The 20,131-nt window shown below is 37.6% G+C and overlaps 1 protein-coding gene across 1 annotated transcript in view; it reads left to right on the top strand.

Annotated features, from left to right (window-relative positions):
- Nucleotides 1–20,131, top strand: part of LOC122797882 (gastrula zinc finger protein XlCGF57.1-like) — a 143,021-nt gene that overhangs the window by 28,069 nt on the left and 94,821 nt on the right. The window contains exon 2 of the mRNA XM_044066401.1: nt 766–892. Within this exon, the coding sequence (XP_043922336.1) occupies nt 766–892 (127 nt within the window). The remainder of the gene's footprint in view (nt 1–765; nt 893–20,131) is intronic.

Below are 20,131 nucleotides of genomic sequence, written 5' to 3'. Positions count from 1 at the left end.
TCTTGGAGCATCTAATGTTTTTTGGCTTCTGTTTATTTAAAACAAAAAAAAATAAAACCTGTATTTCTCCAAAGCTGATGCCACTGAGGGTAAAGAACGAACTTTAACCTATGTGTCATCAGTCTAGGGAAAGTACAAAGTGTGACCATTGAATGTAATAGATGATCCATGTTGCATGTGCAAAGACACTTCCTTTAAAATGTACCTCATGCTATCCTAGACGTGACTGCACTGAGGGACAGACCTATATTATTTGGAATTTGCTTTAATAAAAAGATTATGAAGCTTTTTATTAAAATACTGCCAAAAATGTTAGGACTACAAGAAAGAAAATGCATTGTGGTACTTAACTCACCAGATGTCAAGATGTGCACATGAATGTAGGCGAATCACTTTATTTGCTTTGATTAAATTGCTTAATGTTTTACAAAAGATTGAATGTAATAAGTGCTTATGTTATAAAGCTAGTTAATTCATTTGTACAGAAAAATAATTACAGCAAGTCTTCTTCTTGTGCTAATTCTTCTTGCATAGAAACCATTTTATGGGTGGAAAGGAATATAACTGGTCATCCTGGTTACTAACCCATCCTCTGAAACTGATGCGTTCTCATTAAACTGTCTTTCAGCAGGAGGAGTTATTCATTTTGGCAAATTAGCAACCAGTGACCTGCTTTAGTTTTTAATATATTTTTGTTAAAACCTTGAGTTCACTTGCATGTACAGTGAAATCACGAACAGTAAACAGTTTTCTGCCTGTTTTCAGACGCCAGAAAGGTTTGAAGATGTTGCTGTTGAGTTCTCAAGAGAGGAGTGGAAGATACTGAGTAAAGATGAGAAAGAACTTCACAGAGAAGTGATGGTACAAAACTACGAGAACATGGTTTCTGTAGGTAAGGAAGAATCAGAGCTGTTATCCTTATTTCTGTGTGTACGAATGGTGATGTTATGTTAAAGGAAATTATAAACTGGATATGGGACTCTTTTGCTAAATTGTTCTTTTCTGAGAATTACAGTGCTGTATATTACATTGATCTTATCTATTTGCTTTAGACTTTCATATAATTTGTGTTTATTTCCTAATTTTAATTGTTCATAATTGCAGTGCAGTCCATTATTGGGAAACCCTGCCATTAACCAAATATTGAGTTTGACAATAATGCATAAAATGGATGTTACACACCTTAAGTATCACAGCTCTTAACAATGATCAAATTATTAATCTTGTGGCTTTTTTTCATCTGTTCCTCAACCAATGGGGTTCTGGGATCTGACCTAAGATCCAGCTTCAGCTCCTTCTACAGACTTTGGCTCCATAGCTTGAGCTCCTCTTCTTACCCATAATCCCCTTCTTTAGTCTGGATTACCACAGATTTTTGTTTGCTGCTTCAACAGTTCAGAAGAGGTCACGTGTAGCTCAAGTGTTGGGTCAGATAAGTGGCTTAATTCTTGGTCTTCATCGTTAACTTTAGCCCTTTTCTTTTTATCCTCTCTTTCTTCTGCTTAAAAAAAATATGCTCTTCTGTTTGGTTACGTTTCTGTTCCTTGCTGTTGTGCTTCATGGGCCTTCGCCATGCTTTGGCTTTACCCCTTTCTCACTACCTGTTCTTTTAGATACTTCTTTTTACCACTGGAGGTAGTGTCTTTCTGCATACCATCATTGGTACTAGGTCTGTCTTTTTACATTTTCTATTGCTTGTTTCTCCATGAAAGATAGCCGACAAACCTACAGGCTTCAAGAAGTATATCTTCATGTGGGTGCAGAATTCTCAGTTCTGATGCCCACCCAGAATGTGTGTATTGTCTAGGGATTGCCCGTCTTAATGTTGAATGTGAGATTTGCTCACAGTTCAGTCAGCGTGCACTAATGGAGCACCGTAAAAAACTTATACTGAAAAGCCTGCTCCCTTTTACTACTACTTTTGCTGGAGCCCCCCACCACCACCACCACACATACCTTCTAAATCTTCAGATAAGGCTAAATGGGACTCTTCAGTCAAGGCTAACAACTTGAGGAAGTGATCTCCTGATCATTCTCCTTTATCTGTTTCAGACACCTGAAAAGATTCAAAAATCTTCAGATCAGTCCAGCTCCTTTGATCCATCAGGATCCAAGTCAAAGTCTCTAATCCACTGTTCATCAAGGTTTACTTTGGACCCTATATCCTTGAGCACAACAGACTTCTCTGAGGGTATCCAGACCACCTTCAACTTCCTCATCCCTCAGATCATCTAGGAGTCTAACTGAAGCAGATGTAGAAAGGATATTGAGGAAAGTCCTCAGGAACCAGATTCAGTTGGAGGTCATTTTGGTTCTGTCTCCCATTGGACCCATGAGCCTATCTCAATCCCAAACTGAACAGTTGACTTCTACTCCAATCCATCCTGTGGTTTTGGAGCCCTCAGACCCAAGAATTCCAGGTTTGTCTGTGTCTGATTAGAAGGCTGGGCCTTTATCAACTTCATCTATATCTCTGATCCAGTCAGCACTGATCCTGCTGGAGCCGGAGGAATCTCAGACCTGTAGCATCAGCAGTGGATCCGTGGGGGGGGGGGGGTTGGGTTCGACTCCTATCCTCTCACTGCCATCCTTGCCTGTTGGGACCTCTGTGCTAGACAGCTCGGCTCCAACATCTGCATCAAGGCATGCAAAGACTATGGAGATGCTCTTCTCTGTTCTGGACAGGTGGCTTTTGCTGTTGGCTCCCCTGTGGCTTCAGGCTGTGTGGAGAGAGTTTTTTCCACCTCCTTAGATGAGACATCCTTACCACCTTGGGTCCTCCCCATCCTCAACTGTCTGCTTTGGGTGCTGAGTCTCTTTATTCTGTCCTACTGTGGCAGCCAGCATGGTCAAGTCTGTAGACAGTCCTCATCCAGGACTCTGCTTACACGTCTTAGTCCTCTGTGGAGCATTCCACTGGTGACCCCCTCAGAAGCTTATGTGCAAAAAGAGGCACTTGGATTCCATACAGGAATTGTTGACAGAAGACATAAATTTCAGTGAAGGGTAGGGGTCCACCAGATCACCCCTTGAGGATGTCTCTATTAGTGAAATATTCAAACTTTTGAGACAGAAGGGAGGTTGGTCTTCTGACCCCCCCAGGAGGAGTCAGTGTGTCTTGAGGCTATTGGTGCTGGCTCGTCTATGTCCTGGGTAGCCTCACTGGCAGACAAAATGGTGGACCTCCTCTCCTGCCAGACTTAAAAGGATCCAGATGTGGTGCAGCCATTCTGAAAATGACCTGATAAATACCTGGTAGTGCCAAAGGACAGGCTTCATTGAAGCAAGGGTCCCCCAGTAGATGCTATGGTGGTAGTAGCAGCCACCATGAAGCAACTTGCCAAATGGAGGTCTTCTGTCCATCCTCTGAACTGGGAGGCCAGGGAGTTGGACAGATTTGGGAAGCATTTATGCCTCAACAACCTTTGCCCTCTGGTTGCTGAACTAATTGGCACACATAACTAGATTTTGGAGGGACTTGATCAAGGAGTTTTTCAATGTCCTGTCAGGGTCTAGGTGTGTGAAAGGCAAGGAGACAGTTTCTTCACAACTGGCCACCTTTCAGTCCCTTATGAATGTCTCTCTGAGGTTGATTTCTCCTGGCTTGGATAGAGCTTCCAGAGCTGCACATTTAGGAATTGAGAGAAGCCACACCTGGATTTATCTCTGTGATTTTGAGAAGCCCTTCAAGTCATCATTCATCAAGGCTGCCTTTGATGGATCCACCTTATTTGTCCCTAAAGTGAAAGAAACCCTCTCTAGGAGTGAGCAGGATGGAAAGATATTATCTGTCATATTACTTCTCTACCGTTCAAAGGACTTTTTCATGGAACCAGAGAGGGGGTAGGAAGATGTGGTTCATCAAGTTGCAAAAGTCTTCCCAGGACTCCTATGGGGGCAGGTCACTCTACAACAGAGGGGGAACTGTAACTGTAGATATTACCCATGTGGCAGAGGAGGCCCACAACATGACAGCTTTTAAGGTCCTTTCTCTGAGAAGCCCTTTCAGTGCTCCTGACAGGTTGCCTGACTGCTGCACTCTAGGGGCAGTCTGAGGGATGCTTATCCTTACACTAGAAAGCCTGGACAGCCATCACCAAAGATGCTTGGGTGGAGAGAATTGCATCCAGAGATTATTACATGCTCTTTTCCCTTCAGCTTTCCAATCTGCCCAGGAAAATCCCCAACATTCCACCCAGTCAGAGGAAAGCAGCAGCTGCAAAAATATAAAAACTACTCGGAAAAAGAGTCATCCGAGCAGTTCCACCAGACCAGCAAGTACTCAGAACTTACTCAAGGTTCTTTTTAGTTCCAAAGAAAAATGGGATCCTAAGACTGATCTTGGATCTCAGCAACTTAAATCAATTTGTCAAACACTTACATTTCCAAATGGCCATGGTTCCATCCATTCATCTGCTGTTCTGCAAAGACAATTGGATGCGCTTGACAGATCTCCAGGATGCGTACTATCACATCAAAATAGACAGGCAAGCCAGGAGATACATGCACTTCCAGCCGGGAGCCAGTCACTACCAGTTCAAGGCCTTGTCCTTTGGCCTCACCACACTCCTCAGGGTGTTCACCAAGTGTATGGCAGTGGTCACAGATCACTTGAGACTGCTGGGATTCTGGGTGTTTCCATATCTCAACAACTGGCTGCTCTCTGCTCTCAACAAGACTCTACTGATTCAAGCTAGGAACTGCATGCTCCAACTATATCTTCAACTGGGCATCATATTGAACTACACCAAGTCTCAGCTCTCCCCCACTCAAGTCCTGGAATTCATCGATGCTTGTCTGGATACAGTGGCAAAGATCACAAACTTACCACAGACAAAATAAAACACTTTGCAGAGCTGAGCATTCCACTTTCTCTTTCTTCTTTCTCCTTCAGCAAGGTAAGTATTGCATCTTCTTGGATCCATGGCAGCTTCCATAACTCTAGTACCTTTAGCAAGATATCACATGAGGGTACTGCAATGGACACTTGCAGTGCAATGGTCAGTAAGACATCCCCTGACCGCACCTATATGGATTACAAGTATTTGCAGAGAACACATAGCCTGGTAGATCACCACAAAAGAAGTTTCTTAGCGTCATCCTGTTGTCCTTCCAGCACCCAAAGCCACAGTGATTACAGATGCCTCCCAACAAAAGTGGGGAGGGTAGCATTACATGAGAAGGATGGTCCAAGGCACTTGGTCTCATTTGGAGGTCAATCTTCATATCAATGTCCTAGAAATGATGACAATCCTATTAACATTGCAGATGTTTCAAAACACTCTCCCTCCAGGGGTGGTTGCTATTCTGACCGATGACATGTTGGTAGTCTGGTTCATCAACAAATGGGCAGAACTCAATGTTACCCCTTGTATGAAGAAGCATTGAGAGTATTGCAATGGGTGATCTCTTCTGGCTACTTTCTTTCAGCAGTGCATATCCTAGGGAAGTCCAGTGTGTTAGCAGACAAACTGAGCAGGTCCATCTTACTCCCTCACAAGTGTTCTCTCAACCCAGTAGTGGAGGAATGATTTTTCATCAATGGAGCTAACCATTTATTTATTTAACATTTGTTTGCCAGGATAGTTCGACTGGACAACGAGTGTCCGTTTTCAACTCCATAAGTTTACAGAGAGAAGAAAAATTTACAAGATACATTACAGAGTAGTAGCCTACAGATTGTAGACTTTACAGCAGTTAGTATACAATCAGAGGATATTACCTCTTTTGATTAAAAATACAAGTGTACAAAATATACAGTGAGAGTAGATAAGAACCTGGTAGAGCATTGCAAGATATTTCACAACTGAATAAGAGTATATAAATGTTTGCTTCCATTTATATATTCAAGCAAATATACATGTAAGAGTATATATATATATATATATATATATATATATATATATATATATATATATATAATCTATATATAACACACACACACACACACACACACACACACACACACTCATATATACGTTGTTGCTCACACATGGGTAGGTATAGTTAGAGTGTGTTGTTTGTGTTGTCCAGGACAGATGGGGGTGTAGAAATAGTGAGTGGATGAGGCTTCAGGGGGTCAATTACAGTTGTAAAGATGGTTGGTGAAGAGGTATATTTTAAAGTAAATTTTTTAAGGAGAGTGTGGATTTTTTAGTCTGAGGTCAGGGGGAAGGTTGTTTCATATTTTTGCTATTTCGTGGGTAAATAGTGATTCCCCGGAGTTGCCTTTACATGTAACGGTTTCGATTAAGGCTTTGTTGGAGGACCGAAGTTGTCTGTTTGAATTGTAGAAGTTCAGCATACCAGTCAGGGCAGGGTTTTTCTTGGGATAGTATAGAATTAGATGAGCTAGGCTGAATTGATGGTACTTTAATAGGCTTAGAAATTCAAGCCAGTGCAAGGCTTGTAGGGAAAGACAGTGGTGGGATCGTGATTTGGCATTGGTAGTGAATATGGCAATTTTGTTGCAACAGATGAAAAGTTTATTAAGGTCAGTTTTGTAAAGATTAGTTAGAATTGGGATGCATAAAGTAGAGTAGAAAGGAGGTGGGTCCTGGCTATTGCAATTTGAGATTCGGTGGTTAGATAACTTTTACAGCGATAGAGGGAACCTAGCTTTTTGTGGACTTTAGTGATGGTTGTTTATATGTGCTTTGTGAATTTGAGTTGCAGTTTAGCCAGTGACAGGGGTGATTTGGGTGTTGCTGGTGGAGAGTATAGAGAAGGTAAGGTTGCTCATTTTAGTAAAGTGGAATAGCATTAGTTGTGTTTTCTTGGGATTTAGTATGAATTGTGAGATGTTAAGTCAGTTCTGTATTTCAGGGAAGGCTTCTTGAGCTTTTTGTTAGAGAAGTTGGATGTTGGATGCAGAGCATATGATAGTTGTGTCATCAACATATTGGACTACGTCAGCTTTAGAGGTAGCTGAGTGGAGTTGGTTTGTGAAGATATTAAAAAGAAGGGGTCCTAGGATTGATCCTTGGGCCTAAGGAGGTTGGGAGTGGGGGGGGTAGAGAGTTATGCCATTTGATGGATTGTTCGTGGTTATCTAAATAGCCTTTAAACCAGAGTAGGATGGGGTTGTTAAGGTTGAGGCCAGAGAGACAAGACAGTAGTTTATTATTTGAGACTTGTGTCAAATGCCTTGGATAAATCTAGGAAAGTAGCTGAGACTAATTTACTTAGATTCCAGTGGGAGTTTATAGTATTGGTGAATTTGAGTAGGGCAGTGGTGGTGGTGCTATGGGATGTCCGAAATCCCTGTTGGGTTAAGGACAGACGGTTGTGGGTGAGGAGATAGGAAAGGAATTGGTGATGAATACATCTTTCTAGGATCTTAGAGAGAAGTGAGAGAATTGCAGTTGGTCGATAGTTGGAAAGGTCTAAGGAGGGGCTACTTTGTGGAGTGGTATGCTATATGAGGTTTTCCACAGGGATGGAACAGTATGTTTGGTGATGGATCTATTTATTAGAAGTGAAATGGGATAGACTATAGCTGTGAATGCAATTTGGAGGCATTTGGCAGGAAGGTTATCGGCTGCAAGGGTGGTTGGTTTGAGTTTGGCTAGGATGTTTTGGACAGTAGAGGTAGGAACAGACTTAAGTGTGAAAGGTATGGTATTGATTTGGGCCTGAGGTGGTTGTGGGGTGTTGGAGGAAGTGATGTTGTTTGAGTTTTAGTACTGAGGATGTGAAATAGTTATTAAAGCTGGAGGCTATGTCCAGGTCTGTATCTGTTATATTAGGAGTGGGAGTGGTGGTCCTTCCAGGCTGTAGGATATTTGTTGTTGCCCAGAATTTTTGCAATTGGGTGATGTATTTGTTTTGTTGAGTTATATAGTTTATTGAGATTAACCTGCTTTTTTGCTTTGTTCTGGAGCTAGTGAAAGGTTTGCCTAGCTGCAGGTGATCTTGTGTGGCACCAGGTTTTCCAGGCTTTATCCCTGGCTCTAAGTAAGGCTTTTGTAGTTTCCCCAAGGGGTGGGGTTGCTATGTATCCTGATAGTTTTCAAGTGGGCTAGTTGGTTGAGGATATTTAGGAATGTGGAGTTGAAGTAATCAACTGCTTTGTCTAATGAAAGGGTTTTGATGGGAGACCAGTTGCCATGTTGCAAGGCTCTTAAGAAGTGGTCTCTAGGAACATTTTTGTTAGAGTGGGTTTGTAGAACCATGTTGCAACCTCTTCATTTCTCCTATCAACTCCAAGTGCAGCAGGTACTTCACCCCAATCCCCCCTGAGAAAGAGTCACTGAGAGACTCTCTGATTCACAGTTGGCCCCCTGGGATCTTTTTATGCCTTTCACCCCACTCCTGTCATTCCCAGTTTCTTCAGAAAGTGAATCAGTGGAATAGCGAAGTAATCCTCATTGCCCCATTATGTGGCCTCATCTAGTACACCCTCCCTGGATGTTGGATCCATCTCCAGATCTTCTGTCTCATCTGTCAGGGATAACTCATCCAGACATTTGGACCCTCAAGTTAACTGCATAGTTTCTCCACTTCCGCTGATTGCGAGACAGTCCAGGCTTTCTTCTTTGGTTTGACACATCCTCTCAGAAGAATTATGCTGGAAAGATTTATAAGAGTAAATGGAAAAGATTTTCTGTCTGGCCTCTGCAAAGACAATTAGACCCCTTTTCAGCACTGAAATGCAGTTCTCTGGTAAGAACAAGATCTAGCAATCACAGAGTTGATGGATTCAAAACGAAGCAGGTATCTTTACAAAACTGTATTTATTGTCAGAGACAGACAATATATATTTTCCTCGGTCAGATTAGCGCTTTCACTCGTAGAGCTTCTTCAGATCATGAATACACAGACCAAATACTTTACAAAATATATATGCTACCCTATTCAACCTATAAGCCTATCACATTCATTTCCTAATCAAGCCTTAAAGTAAAAGGTATATATATATATATATATATATATATATATATATATATATAGGTACATATATTACATAAAAAACTAACTAAAAAGCTCTCCTTCAAAATCTACTGTCTACATAAATAGCTCATTCTCTCATATACATGAAAAATATAAAAAACATGCATGAATACATATATATAAGAACATGTATAGACATAAAAAATACTACTAAACATATTGTGGACATCTGAAATAACTAAAAAATATATGTATATATGTGTATGGCTATAGTGAAGAAATGATGACAGAATAATAATGATAGAACCTCTATTATCATATCAATTCATTTGATGTCTACGTTTCCTAATCTACTGTCTACATAAATACCTCATTCTCTCATATACATAGAAAAACATACATATAAAAAATGCATATAAAGACATATATAAACATATGAAATACTAATAAACATATTCTGAAGCTCATAAAGAAACATATCTATATGGACCTCTAAAATATATGTATATATGTATAGTTATAGTAAAGGAGTAATAGCAGAGTATAATGATGTAACCTCTATTTAAATATTCATCATATCAATTTTACATATCCTATACATCATTCATTTAATATTTCTACGTTTCCTAAGTGCAGGTTTTATTGAGGCTCTTTCGTTCAGTCCTGAGCCTCTGTCTGCCCTCAGCCCTCTGTATGATTCCTGATGTCACCACCCCGTATATTGGGTCTAATGACCTCCAAAGCTTTAAATAAAAATGTGTGTTGTACCCCTTGTTGGATAACATGTTTCGCTGGAGCATTATGCATAGATTTTTTTCTCATGTGATATACATGCTCTCTAATTCTCTCCTTAAACGATTAGTTTTTCCAACATAAAAACAATTACAAACCTGACAGACAGCCAAATATACTAGATTCGACGTCTTGCAGTCTGCATCAACTTGTGTGTTAAACACTCTATACAAGTCTGGATGAAAAAACTCTGTGCTAGTGTCTATGTAGCAACAATGGTTTGGTATGTCCATCACAGATTTCTTGAGACATATGTCTGGGGTAACATAACATCCTTTTTAAGTTATATTTATTCCTAAATAAGAATTGAGGTTTCTCACCTACTACCTGCTTAATGTCATTATCAACGCATAAGATAGACCAATGCTTAGTAATTATATCCCTGATAGCTGAATGGTCTGATGTATAAAGAGTGGAGATCCTAACATTCGATGGCTCCTTACCAAACCCTTTTTTTATCATATGTCTTGGGAGGTCCAAAATATGGGGCAGCTACATTCGATCTCAAACTTGGGACATCCATTAAATTAACCTCAACTTCCTGTTGACTATAACCTCTTTCAAGGAAGCTTAACTTCAGATTATCTAGCTCTGTTTCAAACCCTGTTTCTGTGGCATTTAATCTAGAGACCCTCATCCCTTGGCCTCTAATGATATTTCTGAAAATGTGTGGTGGATGCATATTTGACCGCATCAAAAAGGTGTTACGATAGCAAGATTTACGATATACTCCTGTATTTATGAGACCACACTCTAACTTCTCTATGTATAAATCCAGAAATTCTATCCTATACTGAGAGTAGTTCATTGTAAATTTAAGAAAATCTGTAAAATTATTCATCATACTAAAGATCACATGTTGTTTAAATTCATCTTTTTTTAATAAAACTTCTTCCTCCCAGTGGGCCAAAAACATGTTGGCATAACTATTATCCTGCTGTCTATATATGGTATCCTGAAACATAAAGATGTTATTCTCCAATGTTAATTCTAAAAAGTGTGCTATCAAATCTATTTCTACAGGTGAATAGTCACTATGTTTAATTAAATAATTGGAAACGTACTGGATTCCTAGCTCATTTGGTAGTACTGTAAATAGGGATTGTACATCCAGTGTGACCAGTAAACTTCCACCTATATTGCACACAATTTCAAGCACTCATAGAACTCAAGTAAAAACTGTTTAGAGTCCTTTAGCACGAAACTATTCTTGTTAAGGACAGGTCGAAGATGCTTCTCAACATAGACTGACATATGTTCTGTAACCCACCCCTGTCCTGAGACTATTGGTCTCATTGGGGGGTTACTAGCATCTTTATGAATTTCCGGGAGTCCATGTATTACTGGGACCAATGGTAATTTAATGGACAAATATTCAAATAAATCTTGGTTAATAATGTTACCTTTAAACATATCTAGGAGGTTATATGAAACATAGCTAATAATGTCTTGCATGTCTTTTTTATTAATAACTTTATAATACTTATCCATCAATAATTCATTCATAGAATTAGAGTAGTGGTCCATATCCATAATGACTATGCGTCCACCCTTATCGGCTGGTCTTATTATAATGGATCTTTGGACTTTCAATTGTTTCAGGCTCTGTCTTTGCTTATAACTAAGGTAATCCTTCCTTCACCGTCTATTACCTCTATAGTATTCAAAAAGCTCATCCTCTGTCAGTTTTAAATAAGCTTCCACTAAAGGGTGATGTTGAGGTACAAAGTTGCTTAAATTCTTAAATCTTGGAAGTTCACTGGAACTTTCTATTCCATTTGATGTCCCCACCTCCCGATTAGTAAACCATAACTTAAACATAACATTTCTACAAAATAACTTCATATCAACTGTTATATCTGTTAGACTACTATTGCTTCTTGGAATAAAATTCAAACCTTTATTTAACAATTCTTCTTCTTCTAATGTTAAATCATGACTAGATAGAAATATTAAATGAATGATGTATAGGATATGTAAAATTGATATGATGAATATTTAAATAGAGGTTACATCATTACTCCTTTACTATAACTATACATATATTACATATATTTTAGAGGTCCATATAGATATGTTTCTTTATGAGCTTCAGAATATGTTTATTAGTATTTCATATGTTTATATATGTCTTTATATGCATTTTTTATATGTATGTTTTTCTATGTATATGAGAGAATGACAAATGAATTGATATGATAATCATTATTATTCTGTCATCATTTCTTCACTATAGCCATACACATATATACATATATTGTTTAGTTATTTCAGATGTCCACAATATGTTTAGTAGTATTTTTTATGTCTATACATGTTCTTATATATATGTATTCATGCATGTTTTTTATATTTTTCATGTATATGAGAGAATGAGCTATTTATGTAGACAGTAGATTTTGAAGGAGAGCTATATATATATATATATATATATATATCTATATATATATCTATATATATATATATATATATATATATATATATATATATATATATATATATATACCTTTACTTTAAGGCTTGATTAGGAAATGAATGTGATAGGCTTATAGGTTGAATAGGGTAGCATATATATTTTGTAAAGTATTTGGTCTGTGTATTCATGATCCTGACCGAGGAAAATATATATTGTCTGTCTCTGACAATAAATACAGTTTTGTAAAGATACCTGCTTCGTTTTGAATCCATCAACTCTGTGATTGCTTTATCTTACCATTTACTTTGGATTTTTTTTCTACTACTTTAAGAACAAGATCTGTTTATTTTTGTCTGTCCTTAAGTCAGATTTGTGTGTAAGTCAAAACACGTACATATGGTTCTTATTAAATGTCACTAATCAAATGTTTGCCTCAGTCTAGTATTTATTTTACTTTTCTTTGCATATAAAACACTTTATAAACACTTTCAAATAAAAAAAATCTTAAACATGATACTGTATACTGTAGTAATAACAATAATAATACTGTAAGTACAGTGTAATACTGTAACAATACAGTAACTAGGTCTGTACACCTGTACAGTGCAGTTATTGTTGTTTTGTCTTTCAGCTTTTTCTCGGTAAGGGGTTGCCATAGCGGAATTCCAGTCTGCTAATGATTGGCAGTAGATTTTTACGAAACGCCAAGGTGCCAGCTTGACGCCCAACCTTTGACGAAGGCACGCCCATTTACACACACATGTCTTTCGAATGCTACCCAACCACGGGGAGGACATGCAGACTCCACACAGAAGGCACTCCCAAGCTGAGAATCGAACGGGAGAACCTCTTCCTGTGAGGTAACAATGCTACCGCCGTACCACCATGGCACTGAAAAAAACATTAAAGAAACAGTTCTCAAAACAGTTTAAATGGAAAAAAAAAGGATAACAATTAACATTCATTTGTGAGTTAATGTTATGATAACTTTATTAATTGGATGATGCAGAAAATGTTGGACTTGTTGGAGAGAATGGGCCTGGCGGTGCAGAGTCAGGGTTTGATTCTGCTGCTGGAGAGAGGATGTTTACTGCTGGAGTCGATTTCTTTTTTTACTCAAAAAAATGTTTTTTATTGACTTACTTCCATATAATACAATTTCAAATAAAATATTAATGTCACATTAAACAGATTAACAAACTGTATACATTATATACAAAGGCCTGAAAAAAAGAATTAGTAATTACAACAATCTGAGACAATTTTATGCATGCTTAAAGATGAAAAATTTCTTCTTCAAAATCTTTCTTTTAAGTAGAGTCTGAGTTTATTTTTAATGTCTCGTTAAGAGTTGAAATCTTTTTCCAAGGGTTGTTTGTCCATGGATTAGGACATAACCTTAGCTTCTTTGCTTTGACTTCCATTATTAAAGTTTCATTTAATAACTTTAAGAATTCTTCAAAAGATGGTTCTGAGATGGATTTCCATTTTCTAGTTATGCATTTCCTAGCAACTGCTAGAATAGTCCACAATAAATAAAAGTCTTTTTTTATTCATTACAGGTTTTTCATTAACATTCAAGAAAATTAAAGATTTAGTAAAACAAAAGAATCAGTAAATATGGCTTGTAGAAAATTGCCAACATCTTTCCAATATTTTTTAAATTTACAGCAATCATAAAATATATGCAACCAATTTGCTTTACAGATTTGTAGACATCTCCAACAGACATCATTACAGGAAAATTAAATTTGACTATTTTATTGGGTTTATAAAATTATCTATGAAGAAATCTCCAAGTAAAAATTCTCCAAAATTGAACATTAGATGTTAATTTTATAGAATATAATAAATCAGTTTTACTCTCCATAGATAAGTCTACTGAATGTCCTTTGGTGATGAAGTCCCAAAAATTCTGGTGAGTTTTAATCTTATAATTTATTAGTAATTTATATAGTTTTGAAGTTATATTCTTCCAATTGTTGTTATTATAAACAACTTCATTCAGATAGCTTATAAATTTGGGTCTGATTTTGAAAGGAGAGTTGTTTATTGATCTACATAAATCTTGTGAGTATAGTAAAATACTTTGTAAAACTATCCAATCTGAAGGTAAAAGATCATATCTATTTATTAATTGCTGGCTATCAATTGTGTTTTGATTGTCAATGCATTGCTCCCAACCAAAAAATGTTTTGTTTCTCACGTGGTAAAAATTGTCTTATGAAATTTGTTAGGAATTTTTTTTGTAGAACTAAATGGAGTTATTAAATCCATCCAAAACGGTATGTCTAAATTAGCTGTGATGAATTTCCTAAAAATGTTGAAGATGTAATTTGTAAATTCCAATTTAGTGGGTTTAACAATATTATATTGGATTACCTACACATAAGATATGCCTGAGTTTATTGACTTGATTGTCGAATATAAAATGATCTATTATAGGATTTTCATTGGAATAAATAATGGCGTGTAAGGACTTCCAATTAGAAGAGTAATAAGGATCAATCCAGTTTAGAACTATTCTAAATATAGAGGCTTTTATGTACATCTCTATGTCTGGAAAATTGATTCCTCCTTTTCCCCAAAGTCTAATATGGTGCACAAAGGCTGCTCTATTTTTGTTTGGATAACATAAAAAGTTTAGTAATATTGTATATATTTATTTTAGTATATGTTTATCCAGGATCTTGGGAATAGCTTGTGCTATGTATAAAATTTTGGGTAGGAGCACCATTTTTATTATCTGAGGTCTATCTTCAAAAGTTAGAAAATTTTTATTCCATTTTAATATGTTATTTTTCAAATGATCTATGATATTTTTATAATTTATAGAGAGTGTTTCTTCTATATTGATACAAAGAACAATACCTAAATATATTAATGTGGAAACGTGTTTACCTGTTATATGATTTCCTTCTAGTATAAAATCACTGTTTTTATTTATTGTTAAAAAATTAGACTTGGTCTTATTGAAATGAAGACCTGAGATTGAGTAAATTTTCTCTATTTCTTTGTCTAATTCTTTTATAGCTAGTTTTGAAGTAGATAATGTAAGCAGGATGTCATCTGCAAACAACATAATTTTAGAATTATATTGTCCATATATATCAATACCTTTTATTTTTGTATTGAACCTAATAGAGGAAGCAAATATTTCAATAGCAAGTGCAAGTAAGATAGGGGACATGGGCAGGGGCGGCTCGTGGCATAGGGCTGCCGGACTGCAGCCCCCTCAAAAATAAAAAAAGAAAGAAAATAAAATGAAAAATAAAAAAAATTATTTTTAAAATTAGGACTTCGCATGCGCAGACCAGTCCCGACTTATCGGTCTATCGCATGCTCAAGGCAGCCAGCCATCCCATAGGGGACACAAGGAGACGTCTGTGCACTGTAAACGTGCACAGACCCGCCAGGATTATAGGACGCGTCCGGACTGCAAGAGGAGCAGCAGGGACTCGGGACAGAGCCTTAGGGATCTCGTCGGGAAGGAGCATTGGGATCTCGCGGGTCTTCAGTGTTGCGCGGGAAGGATGTATGTTAACTGGATGTATTCATGCAGGTAAGGTGCCTTTTAATTTACAATGTTTATGTTTATTGAGTTTGTGCTTTTTAATTTACAATGTGTATTTGTGTATGGTGCTTGTGCTTAACTGGAGGTTGTGTATGGTGCTTGTGCTTAACTGGAGGTTGTGTATGGTGCTTGTGCTTAACTGGAGGTTGTGTATGGTGCTTGTGCTTTACTGGGTTGTGTATGGTGCTTGTGCTTTACTGGGTTGTGTATGGTGCTTGTGCTTTACTGGGTTGTGTATGGTGCTTGTGCTTTACTGGAGTGTGTGTGTGTGTGTGTGTGTGTGTGTGTGTGTGTGTGTGTGTGTGTGTGTGTGTGTGTGTGTGAAAATGCCCCAGGTGCTTATGGTGGTGTGGTAGGGAATGCCTCAGGCTTGAACCCTGTACCCTGTATGCAGGTGTTAAAGACTTGAGTTCCCTACCCACCACCATTAAAAATTTCAGATTTTTGCCTCATATTCGATCTGATCTGTTCCTCATAATATCTGTGGTTTGTAAATGTTGCAATGCTTGATATTTGATGGTGTAGTAGTAGCATTGTTGCCTCACAGCTGCAGGTTCTTGGGTTTGATTCTTGGCTGGGGTTCCTTCTTTGTGGGTCTGTATCTTCTCCCTGTGTTTGTGTGGGTTTGCTTTTGTGTCCTCCCATGTTACAAAGACATGTCTGCATTATTTCTTCCTGGGCCTCTGATGAAAATTGTTTATTTGTTCCAAGTCAGACTGTCCTGATTAAAAAATGTTAAATAAAATTGACAGGCATTTGAATTTCAGACTTAAGGGTTTCTGAATGTTTAATTCCTTGCGTATTTGATGGTGCAGTGGTAGTATTGTTGCCTCACAGCTATAGGTTTTCTGGTTTGATTCTTGGTTGGGGTGGCTTCTGTCTGCATCTCCTCCCTGTATTTGTGTGGATTTGCTCTGGTGCCCTGCCATTTTACAAAGACGTGTCTGCAGTATTAATCCCTGCGTCTCTGCTGAAAATTGTTTTGTTCTGTCCAGTAAAATTGACAGGCATTTGAATTTCAGACTTCAGGTTTCTGAATGTTTAATTCCTTGCATAATTGATGGTGTGGTGGTAGTATTGTTGCCTCACAGCTATAGGTTTTCTGGTTTGATTCTTGGTTGGGGTGGCTTCTGTGTGGAGTGTGCATCTCCTGCCTGTGTTTGTGTGGATTTGCTCTGGTGCCCTGCCATTTTACAAAGGCGTGTCTGCAGTATTAATCCCTCGTCTCTGCTGAAAATTGTTTTGTTCTGTCCAGTAAAATTGACAGGCATTTGAATTTCAGACTTCAGGTTTCTGAATGTCTAATTCCTTGCATAATTGATGGTGCGGTGGTAGTATTGTTGCCTCACAGCTATAGGTTTTCTGGTTTGATTCTTGGTTGGGGTGGCTTCTGTCTGCATCTCCTCCCTGTATTTGTGTGGATTTGCTCTGGTGCCCTGCCATTTTACAAAGACGTGTCTGCAGTATTAATCCCTACGTCTCTGCTGAAAATTGTTTTTGTTCTGTCCGCAGTAAAATTGACAGGCATTTGAATTTCAGACTTCAGGTTTCTAAATGTTTAATTCCTTGCATAATTGATGGTGTGGTGGTAGTATTGTTGCCTCACAGCTATAGGTTTTCTGGTTTGATTCTTGGTTGGGGTGGCTTCTGTGTGGAGTGTGCATCTCCTGCCTGTGTTTGTGTGGATTTGCTCTGGTGCCCTGCCATTTTACAAAGATGTGTCTGCAGTTTTAATCCCTCGTCTCTGCTGAAAATTGTTTTGTTCTGTCCGCAGTAAAATTGACCGGCATTTGAATTTCCAACTTCATGTTCTTCAGAATACATAGTAGCACAACCTTTTTTTTTTAGCAATTTTCAAGTTTATAAGATGAATATTTTAAATTTGTCCCTATTTTTGGGACTGTATTCCCCATTATTGGCTTAGTCCAGGTTTTTGTGCTAAGGTTGACAGCTATGGCAAGAACTGAATTCACTGAATATGTTTGAGGCTGTATTCCCTCATTACTGGGTTTGTCCAGGTGTTTTTGTACTAAGAGGTTGATGGCTATGGTGAGAACTGAATTCACTAAATGATAGCCATTTAAGTTTCAGTCTTCCTCTTTTTACAAAGCAGCTGATGTAATAGTGGTATGTTACTCTGACTGTTTTTGCTCAGGGACCTTGGCAGTAAAATATATGGTGGCAACACAACATTTTATTCTAGCAACTTTCCAAGATTATACAAGCAATGTTTAATGTGTCCCTGTTTTTGGGCTTTTGACCCCCCCCCAATACATTTTGGCTTTTTCCAGTTTTCTTGAGCTGCGAAGTTGAGATGCAGTTGAGTATTGAGTAGATTTTACAAGGAACTGAGAGCTGCAGGCGATTAGAAGTTTAGTGCTTTGCCAAGTTAATACTATAGCACAACAGGCTGTGTACTTGCTTTTGATGCAGAAGGTTGTGGGTTCTATTCCCACAAGGGGTAGATGCTGCCGTACTGAGAATGTTCTCCTTGGTGAAGATACTAACTATGAGTTCGTTATCAGTTTGCCATCCATTTCCTTTTGCAATATTATTACTAGCTTATCATTTTTTAATGTAATATAGACAATTTATTCCTCAAGGGCAACAGACACTTTATTTTTCGATGAAACCATGAAATATAAAGGTGATTGCTAGCAGCAACCACTTCATTAGTTACAGATTTCTTTAATGTGGAATTATTTAGATGACTGACTTCAGAGATTGTGCATATTTACTGATAATGGACTGTAGAATTGTGCATATTTACTGATAAAGGTGGACTGTAGAATTGTGCATATTTACTGATAATGGTGGACTGTGGAATTGTGCATATTTGCTGATAATGGTGGACTGTGGAATTGTGCATATTTACTAATAATGGTGGACTGTGGAATTGTGTATATTTACTAATAATGGTGGACTGTGGAAGTCTGAGTAGACTTTTTTATGATAAATGTTCTCAACTGGGCAGTTGCCATTATGGGTGCATATGGTTTGTTTCATTGCTTACTGGAAAAAATGTTCAAAACAAATTTAAAACATCCTGTAACAAGTGTACTGTATTGTACAAGGAATATAATTTTAGTACAATGAGGAAGGTGTATCAAAGAGCACATGTATGTTTCATATGCAAGGAGCCTATGATTGAAAACAGCCCAAAATTAATCTTTATCTGCCACTGGCAAAATGTATTTTCTTTGAATGTGGGTTTCAATGCTGTTTCAATGAATGTGAGTTTCAAGGGCAGAGAAGTTTTAATGCTAAGTTTTCATTGTGAGACTGCATTGCTTTGTTTAACAGATGACTTAGTGTTTGTGCTGTAAAATACAAAATAAAACTTTCAAATGAAGTCCAACTCATCATAGAAGTAAAGCAGTATGCACATTAGTGTTTATGGTAAATGGAGTGAAATAGCCAAGTATAATGGTTCATTGGAATGGCTGCAGAGGCTCCATTCAACCATTGTTTTGTCAGGGGGGGAAGGGCAGCAAACTCAGACAGGCCCAGCTGAACTATACCTACCAACTGTCCAGATTTTCAAAGAATGAATAGATTTTTGCTTCTTATTTTTGGTTTGTTCATAAAATTTGTAGTTTTAATTCCTAAATGATTTGCCAGAAGTCACTCTAAGTTTCAGACTTCATAACCTTCAGAAAAATGCATGTTAAAGTAAGAGCTGTTGTATCAACTGTCTCAATTTATACAAGAGCAATTTTAGTACTGTTTATATGTGCCCCAATATATTTGGCCTTGTTCTGATTTACTGCATTAACAGGTTGAGAGGTACATGCAAATAAATTGCTTTATAGAATTAGGCATAGCCAACCTCTCAACTGTCCCCAATTTTTGGCTCAAAATGTTGCTCTTCCCCTTATAATCCCTCCATAAAATAGCAATTTTGGAAGAAAACATGGAGGGTTTACAATTAAGAAATAACTGTAATAATCAAAGTTATAGATTACTTGAAATGCATGTAGATTCTTTTTATTTTGTCAGCTGCTCAAGGTAGCAGTACTAATATTAAAGTGTCCCTTCTTTGACAGGTAGCAGCTGTATTGTGTGTCTATTTTATATTTTTGCATCACGTTTTTGTCCATTTTTCATAAAATTGTGTTTTTGGCAAATTAGTGACATCACTAAAGACTGAAGTTAGAAAATGACAGACATTTGAGTTTCAGATTTTATACCCTTCAGAAAATTCATACTAATGCAAGACCTATTCTATTATCTTTCTAAGTTTATTAGAGCAATATTTAAAAATTGTCCTTATTGTTGGGCCTTTGTCCCACTTCTGTGTATGGCTTTGTCCAGATTTCTTGCTCTTGAGGTTGAGAGGTATGACAAATGTGTCAGGGCCATCACAGTCAGCCAGTGAGATTTCAAATTGTGACATGCTTTTGCACCCCACTCCCCATGTAGTGACTCTGGATGTGTCCAAGCAAGGCAAGGAGTAG

Source organism: Protopterus annectens, chromosome 3.part1, assembly GCF_019279795.1.
Source record: "Protopterus annectens isolate FY-2018-M chromosome 3.part1, PAN1.0, whole genome shotgun sequence".
In the NCBI taxonomy this organism is placed as follows: domain Eukaryota; kingdom Metazoa; phylum Chordata; order Ceratodontiformes; family Protopteridae; genus Protopterus; species Protopterus annectens.
Note: the sequence above shows the minus strand (reverse complement) of the source record. Positions and strands in the feature narration are given on the sequence as shown.